Source organism: Pyrus communis, chromosome 2 (assembly GCF_963583255.1).
Source record: "Pyrus communis chromosome 2, drPyrComm1.1, whole genome shotgun sequence".
Lineage (NCBI taxonomy): Eukaryota > Viridiplantae > Streptophyta > Magnoliopsida > Rosales > Rosaceae > Pyrus > Pyrus communis.
Window position 1 is genome coordinate 4,456,460 of NC_084804.1, and position 14,440 is coordinate 4,470,899.

Genomic DNA, 14,440 nt, shown 5'->3' on the forward strand with positions numbered 1-14,440 from the left:
TAAGAAAAACTGGTTAATTAAATGATGATTGTGGTATAGGAGGTGTCTTTCTACTTCATTTCCTTGGGTTTTGCAAATTTTTCAAATGATGTGGATGTCCGCATCAGATGCCACCTACGATGGTATAGAAATGTGGTATAAAAATATGGTATGAATAACATTACTCAGGAATTATTGATTAATTATTGAATAACAGTATCAAGTTTGCATGTGAATTAGCTCTTTCAACCTATTTTTCATCTAATATTATTGTACCATTAAATAAATTACAATTCAAATTTTCAACAATCCTCCACCTGAATTCAAAATTAAGAATGGGTGCTTCTATTAACACCTCATGATCTTATGAATACACCCCTACTTCAAAATTATTTTCTAAAATTTCAATTTTAGCCCTTTTATTTGTTGAAGACATCCCACCTTTTTACAATAGTTAACAAATGGAAAGCTTCCAACCTGCTCACCCGCCGCCACCTTCTTCGTCAGTGTCGTCGACCAATGATAGTCACCTTCTTCCCGCCGTTCTCTCTCTAGAATTATCACTTCTGCTAATATTTTGCAAGACATGGAATACCATAAAATTGAAAATTTTAATGCCGAAATCAGCCTAGTCAGGGATACCTATGGGTGGGATAAATCTGGAAAAATGCTACTTGCAGAGAAGCAATCCTTCTGTAGTCAACTAGGAATTGACTTTCTATGAGTTTAATTGTAAGTCGGCATATGTTTTGGTATACTTAAGGTGTCGCCATGGTGGGTGGTTGTTGAGGAGTAGTATGGTGAAGAAGGTGGTGCTAATTTTGTTTGTTTACCTTTTATCTAATTTAAATAAGGGTAAAACAGGAAGTCCAAACCAAATAAAAAAGGGGTACTTTGGATGCAGTCCCTTACTACCAATGTTTTTTGATTGAAACCTTGGTGGTTTTTAGTTTTTGATCGAAGTCCCTGACATTAATGTAATAATGTATTTCTATGTAGATCATTATATTTTTAAATTAAAAACGAATTTTGTAGTTATTTATATTAATGAGATTTTAAATAAAACCCATATTTTATGGGATTAAAAATATTAAAGATGAATTATGCTCTCCAATATATTATGTGTGTATATATATACACACACATGGGTACGTTCATCAAAACTAACCAAAAAATTATTGTACCAAAGCATGGGTACATTTTCAAAAGCACAAAAAAAATAAAATAAATAAATAAATATTAGCCTTAATAACATTATTAAATGTACCCATATAAGTTTAACAAATAATTAGATCTACTAGGTTGACTAAGGGCAATGCCAATTTCTATTGTCACAACTCAAAGTCAATATGTCAATTAGTACTACAGTTTAGTGATATTCTTCTTTACTTGTAAGTGAGAGATCGGTTCGATTTTCGCCAAATGCAAATTTGAACCACATTATTGCTGGCCTATTATGAAGCTAAACACATCTCCTCCCCTTTAGTGTACATAATATTGTTTATTTCCAAAAAAAAAAAATCTCAAAGTCAATATCACCGTCGCAACTAAAATGGTTTAGGGGAATAATTACATGTTTTGTTGTTAAAAAAAAAAGAATATTAAAATAAAAATGGTAAAAGTCAATAAAATTTGCCTTTACGTAAGCAGTTGTCATTTCTTTGACCAATCCATGCAAAGACAAAAATTTTGCAAAACATAAAAATGGCTAAAAAAAATTATGTGCTAAAAAGACTTATGATGCACAAATTTTGGTCAACTTTTCTAAGGTCAAACACCCACTCGACTTTAAAGTGGAGAGATATTTTATGTGCTCAGAACATATAACAGTATGTCATATATTTATTATACAAATGAAGAAATTTTTTTTTTTCAAGTGTTCCTCATAGCACCAAGAATTCAAAGCTTTTCAGACAATGTATATCGGGAATTTGGTTGCCTTTCTTCTCCGGTTAGAAGGAAAAAAAAAAAAAAAAAATGACACAGTGAGAGATGCCAATAGTTTAAAGGGGAAAAAACTATCGTTATTAATCAATTTTTCCATTTTTTGTGATACATCAAAACTGCCTTCGGACCTAATGAGTCCGGCCCATTAGGTTCCACCAACTAATGCTCAATCATGAAAAATGATCGATTTGATTATGGCATTGATGGGAAACCAATTTCCAAGATGCTTCTTATCTTGGGGGAGGTCATTTTCATATTTTCATGAGACATATCTTGGGTCAACAATTTAAAATAAATTGACTTTCTCATTATGTATGAGTATCATATTAACTAGTTATTATGCATAAAAAATAACTTCATCAACGATTTCTACGTACTCGTTTTTTCTTTTTTATCCTCATCTCTTGTTATGTCACTTGATTGTCTATTGCATTATTAAATGCAAATGCTAGAGAGTGCAAAGGTAGAAGCTCACCCCTTCTAATTGTTTGACTGGAGTTGAACCAAACTTGAAAAGTAGTCGAATTTCACGGTAAGTCTAGAGAAACTTCTGTGACTTAAATAAGTTATTTTATTTCGCACCGAATGCAGCGTTATTTTTCCATTGGACCTAGGATCCAAAGCGTGACAGGCAACATGCCTAAGCTCGCATAAGGGGTTGAAGGAGAAATTTTTCAATATACCGAGAACACGGTTTAGTACACTTAGTGTCAAAATACAATTAGTCCAAAAAAAAAAACTAAATTTTCAACCAATTATATTATTACATTTGTTGTACTTAAACGTGTCGACACATTGAAAAATCTCCCCACGTTCATATCAAGTTCATTCAAATATGTCTCGCAAGAAAGAGGGGTAGTTCAACGTCAAATATAACATCTTCCAATGGCAACGTTTACAGTAAAAAACTGCATTACTGGTTTCCGCTGGTCTTGGGTCCCTATAGAAGCTAACTAGGCTGCTATGAGGAGGAGGCGCGTGGACAATTGGATTTAATGTAATCGCCCTTAGTTTCTGGGCAGACTTTTGCTTTTTCGCTGCTTTTGCCATGAATGGCTCGCGTCTGTAGTTTTTTATGTTCGCTTTGGCTTCATGCCTCTCTTGTTTCTATATGATCTGGTATATCAAATATTATAATATAAATAATTAAATATTTAAAAAAAATTATAACTATTTGTATTATAATATTTAATTATAACTCACTTAATTCAGTGAGCCGCGATAGGCTTTGACCCTTTTCGCCATGATGTGATGTTTCTTCCAATATAATATACTTTCTAGTCTGAGTACGAAAATTTTTCACATTCAAATTTTTGGATTGTTTCCATCTTCCCATAATGGTTTTATCTTTACTCTTCAGATTGATGGGACAATTATCAACAAATATTAATAACTTCTTATAAAAGAATTTTCACCCACAATATAATAATGAAACATAATGAATTACAAGTGTTTATAAACCAAAGGTAAATAAGAGAATGAAAGAAAGAAAACGCTAACAAAATTAGTGATTGAAGCTTGCAAGATTTATTTAGGTTATCAGGTTAGCTTGTGAATCAATGCAAACATTTTAACCTAGTTTTCATTCGAACACTAAAATTATATGATAATATTAAATTTTCGAACCCAACTTGCCAATTAACATCGGTTATGCATTTAAGATTACGAGTTCGATTTCTCATATTAATATAAAATTTTCAAACGCAAACTTTATCTGTGTATTCAATGTGATACATCATCAATAATAAGTTACCAACTTCATTTGCTTAGGTCATGTCCGTACGCATGTATAAAACATTTAAAACCGAAATGAAGTTGGAAGCTTATCACCGATCATGTATCACATCTACTACCGTAGGTAAAGAAACAATTAGGTCAAGTGAAAACAATTTGATATTCTACGTAATGTCCCAAGAAAAAAAGGAAGAAGCAAAGAAAAAAAAAGGAATTTTAAGAAGATTTTCTTAAGTAGAACTGGACTCTCTACCACTTAAGTAAGATTGTTTATAAACTTCCTGTTATATTATAATTTAACGTCAATTGAAAAAGAAGAATAAAGAAGTGTCTGGTACCATTCTTTGCAAATTATTAGAGACCAGTAAAGAAAAGCAATTATTGCGAATCATGTCAAACGTAGCATGAAATGAGTCAGGCACTTTCAAGCACAGGCTTTTTTTCTATTACATTAAATATCTTTACAGAAATGTTAACAATACCGTTTTAAAAGTGGAACTATTCATAACTATTTATCATCTTGTGTTTCTTGCACAATTTTTATAATGTTAATATGAAAATTAACGTTAAACTGTAAAATGACAGAATCTATAAAAGGTCATACTTTGAAAAATTCCCTTAGCATTTCTCTATCTTTATCGGCCAACTTAGAGAGACCAAGGAGGTTTTGAGAGCTCCATTTTTGTTGGGTATATATATGATATAGTAATATTGGACGAGAAGCTTTGATCAAGACCCCATGTGATGATTGCTTGTCGACCTACTCAATTTACCCGACCACAAAAAGGGCACTCAGCACACCCCAATAATTTATCGAAAGTTTAAATCTTTTGCACTTATTTTGTGTGTAACTCTTGATTAACACGTGTTAATAAACTTAACTCTTTTTAATTTTGTGATCATAAACTAACATGTGTTAATTAATGATAGAGATCACAGAAATATCATATACACAAAATAGATACAGAAGATTTGATCTCCTAGCCTCTATCGGATACTCAAATTGTTAGGTCACAGATTCAGACTATATAACACCTGTTAAACCTGATGAAAGTTCTATTAAAGAGTAGTGAAAGGACCAATGGCTGCAAAGTTTGAATTATATTACATAATTTGATGGTTGTAAGTTCTTACTGCGGCATTAATTACTCATTTGAGTTTTCCTCTCAACGTTATTTTATGATATGAATCAGACAATTTTTAAGAAATTATTTAAAAATCACGGTTGCAAAAAATCAAATCGAAAATCGTTTCATTTTCGTAAAAAGTTTTCATTGTTTGGAGGAAGTATTGTGTTTAGATGACTAGCCTTGGAAGTATTATACAAACTCAATGAAAAATCTCCGAAAGAGTTGGTAGTAAATAAATAACACATGGTCCCACATCTTTTGAGCCTCCCTTATGGACCCTAATGTACAAGGCTACAAAATAGATACAGAGAGAAGAGAGGGAGCTTCTGCTTGCTTGGTGTTTTGAATATATACATACATATTTTCTTATAACCTGGGTTCTGGTAATTGATAGATCAATGTTGTCAACTGAACTGTCTTCTGTTTATCAAAGTTTCTGCGATGGAGCCGGCGTTCTCGGTAACCTTCTTCATTTCTGCACCATATAATCTCTTTCTTTATGCTTCTTCCATTATATGCTTTGGTTAGATGCAGATTTCTGCTTGTCATGAAGCGCAGCTATGAATTCTTTTGAATGACATTATAATATATTGTAACGGATCGATAAGTTTACCTTGATTGAATTCTTAGTTTAAGGTGAAGAATTCATATGCCGTATGGTTTTGCTTAGTAATTTTGGAATCTGAATAGAAAATTCATATACCTTGCAGAACAGAAATGTCTGAGGTTGCAGGATATATTTATATGTTGTTTCAGATGCCTTATGTGTAGACGTGTCAATGGATCGGATTTTGATCTGAATCCTATACAGTTAAGAGAGTCTCAACTTTTTATCTCAATTTCATGATCCGAATCAGATAACAAGTTGGCTTAACAAATCAATATGGATTACTGCAACCTGAAAAATTCTGCCAATTCACAAACAAGACGGTAGTTGTGCAAGAAACATTCTAACACCCATCTCTGTCAACTGCAGGGAATATCTTTGCCTTTGGGTTGTATCTGTCACCACTGTAAGTTGCTCAACAAAATTTTGCCAAAAATGAAGATTTATGAAATTTTTTTGCTTCCCACACAGATTGTTAATCTCTGTCATACTTTCCCACTGATTGTTAATCTTTGATGTTCTGATTCCAGGTCAACATTTAACAGAATTATTAGAAACAGGTCAACAGAACAATTTTCTGGAATGCCTTACATATATGGACTTTTGAATTGCTTGATATGTTGCTGGTATGGAATGCCTATAGTGAAGAGTGGTATTATACTGGTGGCTACAGTCAATTCAGTTGGGACTGTTTTCCAGTTAGTCTACTTGAGCATTTTCATTTCTTACGCCGAAAGAGCGGTTAAGGTAACCGTACCTTCATCTTTTCTTATTAAAACACCTTTTACCTTTGCATTACTGACTATGTGTTGTTCTTTAAAATGTTTATTGCAGATGAGGATGTTGGGATTGTTAATTGCAGTTTTCGTTCTATTTGTGTCCATTGTCGTTGTCAGCTTAAGTCTTTTCGACTACAATGGGAGGCAATTATTTGTTGGATACTTGAGTATTGCTTCACTTATTTTCATGTATGGTTCGCCATTGATTGTCATAGTAAGTTTGTGCCGGATGATCCTCAATCAGATTGCTATTAGACGGTTGAATTTGTCCTCACTCATGTGGTTTCACACATACCCTTTTTTCAGAATTTGGTGATCAAAACAAAAAGCGTTGAGTTCATGCCATTTAATCTTTCTTTTGCAACTTTCTTAGTGAGTTTCTCCTTCACTACATATGGAGTGTTCAAGATGGACCCTTTTCTCTATGTAAGTACTGTGTTTCCTTCAATCCAAAATTTCAGTAGCTATATAATCTCAACCATCGTAGCACCTATTCGTCAGTCTCATTTCTTGGTCTAAATTGCATCCTAAAACGTAGTTGAATCTCATTCATATCAAGCACCAATCAACCACATCACACTTGCATTACATAACCATTACGTTTATTTCTTGAATATTTTGGATGCAGATGCCAAATGGTATTGGAACAATGTTAGCCCTTGTACAGTTGGTTCTGTACTGCCGCTACAAAAATCCATCTGAAGAAGATGCGGAAGAAGAAGAAGAACCATTGCTAGCTACACATCCGTGACCGAATTTCCTTTGGAGAAATGCGTGGCCTTCAGTACAAAATTTACTTTGGAGAAATTCGTCAATTTCTTCAAACTATACGCTGTTTGATATAAATTGTTACATTGAGAGAAGAGTTTCAGATTTTGAAGGAATGTTTCTCATAAGGATGCAAATCCTTTTAATTCTTAGTGTGTAATATGTTATTTAAATATTTACCAAAGTTACTGCCTTCTTTTTTCTTGTCAAAGTGACATTTCCTTAGAGCTTAACTGGAAAATGAGGTTTCTCCTTCTGCTTAATAGACAATAGCAAGAATAGGCATCATGTACAGAGATATATATATATATATATATATATATATTTTTTTTTTTTTCAAATGGAGAAACATTAGGTGAGATTAGCTTAGCTTTTCAGCAATGGTCCTATGCGAGACACCTATCCTCCTATGAAGGGGTGAAGACCATTACACCTAGGAAGCCCCTACCACGCCCCTCGTACACCAAATTTATTGATAAAAATGAAAGTAAATGAAAAACATGCAGGCGGGGGACCATGCCAAGATCTGCAAGTACAAAAATCGCTAACGAAATGTCACGAGCATGAGCAGAGGCTATGAAATATGAAATTATAGACCGCCAGTAATAAGCATAATTATTTGCCTCAAATGAAGCTAAAGCATCTGCAACCTGGTTTCCTTCTCTATAAAAGTGTGTACACATATATCGCATTCGACAAAGTCGCCAGAGATATACTAGGAAAGTAAATCTTATGTAACACTGGTACGTTAGGTAAGAGAATCTCCAATCGGCTCCGTAAATGAGCTCCCAAATATAATTTAAGAATTTATTTCGAAAGAAAATCAAATACTTAAATGAATGCATAACGACTATATTGAAGTTTTTTTCGATGAAACATGCGCCAGTATGAATTTAGAATGGCCATGTGAACTCATCACTGATCATGGCGGATGGCTCGTAACGTTTTGTGGTTTGGCATATATTCGTTTGCATCTGCAACTGGCAAATGTTTTGACCGTCTTGTTTCAATGAATATATACATTTCCACGTGCTTATTCCATGCCATTCTTAATTCGGTTGATTCCAATTCCTAATCACTCAATGGTTGATGCACACAATAACCTGAAAAGTAGATGAATATATAAATACGCATTATAATATTTTAAGTAATCATGTTTTAAATTATAAGTAAGGCAACCCGATTCTTCACGAGAAAGGGAAGAAAAAAAAAGCACATAAATAAACAAATCGAAGACAAGACATCAAATACAAAATATATATTTTTCAATCATTTTCTTTTGTTACATATTTAAAAAGCACGTAATGTGAGAAGCGAAAAAATATGCGGAAGAAAAGCAAAAAGAGTTTATAGAAAAATCTGAACGGCTTAGAATCCAAGACAAGTTTACAAATAATATTCACTCTTAAAGTGTACTTAAGATACATTTAAAGCATCTCCAATAATGTATATTTCTTGTACTTATAAAATGAAGAAATACATGATCATTTTTTTAGCGACAATAACAACTATACTTTTAAATATAGAGATTGTGCTTCCTTGGATCTACATATATATATATATATATATATAAATGGTGTACAATGCCTTTATGGATTTATCAATGTTGATGAGCAAATAATCAAACCAACCACAATGCAAATACCAAAACACCAAGCAAAATCAAGCACATACAAGAACACAAGCTTCATATATAGTGGTTTGGTCAATGTGCATTCCGTTTAGAGTATGAATCTTACATTGGAAAAAGAAATGACCTTGTATGTGCTTATAAGTAGTTATTCCTTATATTGTCAATTCATTTATGGTCATGATAAACTTAAAAATTCATCAAATATAAGAACGTGTTAAGAGTATGAATCTCATATCCTAACCGTCAATATCGCAACACCTTAAATGAGGGCCAATTTCACAATAAATTGCAAACCATATTTCTTTAACATGAGGTTTTGGGACCATTGTTACTTGTAATTAGTAACAAAAGTACAGCTAGCTCACTCTTTCTCTCTCAAGTAAATTGAGGTACTATGTAACATGAGGACGAGGAGGTCTTGACAGGTCCATTTTTGTTTTCATATACATATTTTTCATGTGTGAACACTTAATATGATTTGAGTTGTGCATAAAATTATCAAAATAAAGTTTGATCAAGACATCCGTTGTATTGTTCGTTGTCCCAATCAAATTAACCTACACAAAAAACCAAAATTGACAATAAAAAATTGGATGGTGCTATCCATACACTCAATTTATTTTCCACACACTCCTTGTCAATTTATGTCATTTGAACTTCATACAATTCATTCGATCGAATAGCTGAAAATTGAGAAAGTATGAAAAGTAAAAACAAATGTGTGGATAGCACGATCCTAAATAACCTTCTACGTTCTCTAATATATTTATTAATATAAAAGATGAGATGTGAATAAATTATATATAAATATATATATATATATATATATATATATATATATATATCACACGTGATAATAACCAATATACAACGTACATATAAGTGACTAGCAGGTTCCAAATAATTTGCATGGCCCAAAATCTATAAAAATCTCAACCAATTGATGAGTGAAAGTGAGGGATGAACCCACTTGAAGTCTATCTAAGCCACAAGTCGTATGCGGTCTAGCATTTTCCTGGGCAGCTGTATCACATATCTATTTAGTTTTATTACGATGATGTAAGGGTTCAACGTTTAAACTTGAATGATATAACTCTATTGTGCGGTTAAAACCGTCATAAAATCATTGTACATAACCTATCGTATGTTCAATATATAAATGTATGGATTATAGTTGCATTTGGCTAGCTTGGAGTACTAACGGTTCCCAATTTCCCATCATAATACCATAGTTTTAATAATCTGATATCATTAGTTTAACAAAAACTTTCTGTGGCAAATTAAAGAAGTCTCGAAAAGTTGGTAGTAAATAATAGATGGTGTAAGTTATCTGGGGTCCTCTGTAACAAGTATATATATTAAGAAAAATCCTTCTCGTTTGGTCCATTAATATACAAAGTTACAAGAGAGAGGGAGAGAGAGCTTCTGTTTGGTGTGGAGTAGCATTAAGTAAAGTTGAATACTTACATTTATTGAGCAGTTGTTTTGATAATTGACATAGATCGATGTTGCCGACTGGACTGTTTTCTGTTTATTTAGGTTGGAGTACTGCAGCCGGCATTGCAGGTACCCTTCTTTATCTTAACACCATATCTGCTTCATTACGCTTCTTCCCTTTTTTGATCAAAAGCGGGGGAATTGAACTTTGGACCTCCGGTGCAAGGGTAAGTCCATAGTTTTATGTTTTTTTTTTTTTTTTTTTTAAGGAAGCAAAACCATGAATTCTGTTGGGTGACTTTATAAGATATTGTTGTGGTGATTGGAGGTTTTTGGAATGTTGATTTATGAAGAAAAGCATGTGTTGTTCAAGATGCATGTGAGGTAAGGCTAACCAGGGCAATATGCTTACTCCTTTTACCCGTGTTTGAATCCCCTTCTCCGTAGACAGAGTTTAGAATACCGCCTTGTCAAAAAGATGCATAAGAATCAGTTGGAAATATATGTCTATGCAGTTTTGGAATCTAGAAAAAGAAAAGAATGTCTCAGATTGCCAGTTTTAACACATATCTTTGTCAATTGCAGGGAATATCTTTGCCTTTGTGTTATTTGTGTCACCAATGTAAGTTACTTAAAAAGTTCACGAAAAAATGGAGATTAATGAAATTTTGCTCTTTATTCTGATCATATAGCCATGTTTTGTTTTCCAGACCAACATTTAAGAGAATTGTCAAAACTAAGTCAACGGAACAATTTTCCGGATTGCCTTACATATATGCACTTTTGAACTGCTTGATATGCTCCTGGTATGGAATGCCTGCTGTGAAAACTGGGATTATACTGGTGGCTACAGTCAATTCAATCGGGGCGGTTTTCCAGTTAGTCTACTTAAGCATTTTCATTAGGCACGCCAAAAGAGCAATCAAGGTGATATTCTTCCCCAAATCTACCAGCTCATGTAGACAGCCAATGCCTATTAAAACACTGCATGACTGCGTTCTTGAAATTTCTTTTTGCAGCTGAGGATGATGGGATTGATAGCGGCAGTTATTGTTGTGTTCGCGTTGGTTGTCATTGTGAGCTTGGGGCTTTTAGACTACAACGAGAGGCAAACGTTTGTCGGATACCTGAGTGTTGCTTCTCTCATCTCAATGTTTGCTTCGCCGCTGTTTATCATAGTAAGTTTGCGTGTTAAATTTTTCGCTCACAGGTTTTGGACAGCGCAATTTATCCTCACACATATGGTTTCGCGTGTACCCTTTTTCAGAAATTGGTGATCAAAACAAGGAGTGTCGAGTTCATGCCATTTAATCTTTCTCTCGCGACTTTTTTGATGAGTCTCTCTTTCTCTGCATATGGAGTGCTCAAGGAAGACCCTTTCCTCTATGTAAGTTTTGTGTTTTCTGCAGCAAGATGTTAACATGCCAAACCCGAATTTCAGAACTTGTGTTGATCCTCTTCAAATTACATTTTGGATGCAGATCCCAAACGGTATTGGAACAATTTTAGGGCTTGTCCAGTTAGCTCTGTACTCCTACTACAGCAAAATATCCGAAGATGCCTCAAGAGAGCCATTGATAGTTTCATACGCCTGACGAACATATTGGCATCCTTAATACATTGAGAAGTGAAAGTTTCTTTCAGCTGCCAAGAGGAAAAGACTGCATTCGGGATGTGTAGGATCGCCGGAAAGGCATTGATTTTGTCTGTATCATTAAATCTATATAAGCTTCTTGGCCTGAATAGGATGAGAAGTACTCTAAAAAGTGTCACGGTGAGAGAGCAGTGTATCAGATTTTGTATGAGTTTTACAGGATGGAAACTAAAGCATATATAAAAAGGTAATCTTCCAACTATTCTTTAGTTGGAAAATTTCTCTTAGTCTTATAAATAGGCAAAAGTTAAGAAAGATAACATTTACTAGTGACTGAAGTGAAGTAGGTGTAAAATACCACACTGTAACTATAACACAAGGGGATGACAAATAAAAGAGGGAGGGATCGATAGTGATGTTATTGATCTTTTCTTATTTTCAGTGTATTTTGATAGTACACTCTATTTATAGAGCAACTCCAAACAAACGTAATAATTACATTTTAAAATTTACAGTACACACCTTTTGAAAATACGATCCTCATTCATTTCTCAAATCCACATTACTGTGTGGACATTAATCCACCAATAGTTTCAACATTACTATGTGGGTATTCATTAACCCACAAATATTTTCAACACTTGGTATCTTTTAACTACTACACATTACAAGATCAACACGAAATGTAACGATATTCTGAGTCGTTTACTAGCAAACTCCTAATTAAAATAAACAAAATAGCATCTCAAATTTGCAGAAAGTTTTGTTTATGAAGTCACTCAGACTTTGAAGACTAAGGCGCATGGGGTGTCAACTGTCTGCTAATGATATCAGAATGGATAGTTTGAAAGATCCAAATCATCCGACTACCACTGCGTTAACCGTGAGATGCCATAAACTTCTGGTTTTCCTTCGAAGTCGTGAACATATCCTTGCACGTACTTTGCCAAATATTGGAGGTGTTGGAAAATGTACATTCTCCTAAAAACCCAGCTATCGCAACATCTTTTCCACCATCTGGTCTTTTTTTTTTTTATCAAAAAAAAGAAAAAACTATAAAAAAGTAACAAAACTCGAAACCTTTGGGTTCGATTCCATCCAATGTAACAAAAAAAACAACACAAAAACTGAGGCCTCTAAATTTTACGTTCCTTTGTATCATACACCAACAAATATAACTAAAAAATTATCCAAACCTATGTCGTAGAAAGGTTTAGGGTTCAGGTTTTGCAAAAGCCCAACTTTGATAAAACAATGAAGGCAGCCCAGCCCGTTTCCAAAATAAGAACAGTTGTAGCCGAACAAAAGCCCATCATCCCGTCAAAGTATAAAATCCAACGCATACCGCTCCGAAGCCCTCTAGGGTTCTTGTAACAAGCTTCAGCTGCTCGTTTCTGTATCGACGCCGCGGCAAATCCACCATGGTATCACTCACTCTCTCTCTCTCTCTCTCTCTCTCTCTCTCTCTCTCTCTCTCTTCTTCTCTCCCACAGTATTACGTGCAACTTGGTTCTCTTAGTTTTTTGTTTTGGATCTGTTTATGCAATAATTACTGATAAATTTAATCGTGAATTTGATTCGAAGGGACTGTAGCAATTTCGTGTTATGTTTCAGCTTAAATATAAGATTAAATAATTTATCTTTGGGTTGAAGTTTATGGGTTTAATCTGATTTCGTTGATAGTTTAGGGCTTTGCTGTTGTCTTGCAATTTTGTTCTTATGCTTCATACTTCTATGTCAGATTGCATAAATCCGTTTGGTCAGTAATTCGTTTCTCCTGTTTATTACTGTACCTGGGTCTTCATCCGATTACTGAATCGTTTTCAATTTTGCTCTGCTGTTTGATTTGTTTGCTTCTATGTCAGATTGCATAAATCGTTTTCTGTTCTGATGGTCTGTTCGATTTCTTTTAGAAGTTTAAAGATTACACATTTTTTTGTTTGATCTGTTTGAAACTTACTGTATCTGGGTTTTGATCAGATTTCATAATCCGTTTTCTGTCTTGCTTTTTGGCTTGATTCGTTTGCATATGGATCGTAACCCAAGTTGTAATTTTTCAGGTGAACGTTCCCAAGACGAAGAAGACCTACTGCAAGAGCAAGGAGTGCAAGAAGCACACCCTGCACAAAGTCACACAATACAAGAAGGGCAAGGATAGTCTTGCTGCTCAGGGAAAGCGTCGTTACGATCGCAAGCAGTCTGGTTATGGTGGACAGACAAAACCAGTCTTCCACAAGAAGGTATATGACAGCTTAATTCATCCCTTGTTATTTGATTTCAAATTTGTTGCATCGATAACTTTGACGTTGATAAACAGGCAAAAACTACTAAGAAGATTGTGCTGAGGCTCCAATGCCAGGGTTGCAAGCATGTATCCCAGCACCCAATCAAGGTTACTGTTATGGTGCAAATTGCTCCATTTGGTGTCTACCTTAGATTATCGATAATATCTAACGCGCACTGGTTTTTTCTGCAGAGGTGCAAGCACTTTGAAATCGGTGGAGACAAGAAGGGGAAGGGAACATCTCTGTTTTAAATGCATTGCTTTGGCTGTACTGTTATGTTACGAATGTTGTTGAAGCGTCAAAGCAAATATGGATGAATTGTTTCAAGTTTTTGGTAGTTTTACGTTGAACATCGATGCGTTTGTGACACTAATTTTAACTATCAGTTGAGATTGAGATTAGAGTAACAATGCAGCCTTCGCCTTGATTTCTACTGTTTATGTTTCAATTTGCATTCATTTAGAAGTTGCTCTGCAGTTTTAATTTAATTTGTTAACAGTGAAGGTTTTCTGGTTCGGAATTTTAGATTTTATTGATGTGACGGACT

At 34.2% G+C, this 14,440-nt stretch overlaps 3 protein-coding genes across 3 annotated transcripts; all 3 read left to right on the forward strand.

The window, feature by feature from the left end:
* Positions 1–5,118: 5,118 nt before the first annotated feature.
* LOC137727008 (bidirectional sugar transporter SWEET2a-like) lies at positions 5,119–7,245 on the forward strand. The gene is made up of 6 exons (XM_068465962.1): positions 5,119–5,249; positions 5,767–5,803; positions 5,928–6,144; positions 6,232–6,390; positions 6,483–6,602; positions 6,805–7,245. The coding sequence occupies exons 1-6, from the start codon at positions 5,189–5,191 to the stop codon at positions 6,925–6,927; spliced, it is 717 nt and encodes a 238-aa protein (XP_068322063.1). The 5' UTR covers positions 5,119–5,188; the 3' UTR covers positions 6,928–7,245.
* Positions 7,246–9,967: 2,722 nt separating this feature from the next.
* Positions 9,968–11,895, forward strand: LOC137725989 (bidirectional sugar transporter SWEET2a-like). Its single transcript, XM_068464838.1, has 6 exons — positions 9,968–10,143; positions 10,600–10,636; positions 10,725–10,941; positions 11,034–11,192; positions 11,282–11,401; positions 11,496–11,895. Exons 1-6 carry the CDS (start codon positions 10,083–10,085, stop codon positions 11,607–11,609), a joined length of 708 nt encoding a protein of 235 aa, XP_068320939.1. The 5' UTR covers positions 9,968–10,082; the 3' UTR covers positions 11,610–11,895.
* Positions 11,896–12,941: 1,046 nt separating this feature from the next.
* On the forward strand, positions 12,942–14,303 carry LOC137725292 (large ribosomal subunit protein eL42). Its single transcript, XM_068463929.1, has 4 exons — positions 12,942–13,032; positions 13,669–13,848; positions 13,926–14,000; positions 14,085–14,303. The coding sequence occupies exons 1-4, from the start codon at positions 13,030–13,032 to the stop codon at positions 14,142–14,144; spliced, it is 318 nt and encodes a 105-aa protein (XP_068320030.1). The 5' UTR covers positions 12,942–13,029; the 3' UTR covers positions 14,145–14,303.
* The last annotated feature ends 137 nt before the right edge of the window (positions 14,304–14,440 follow it).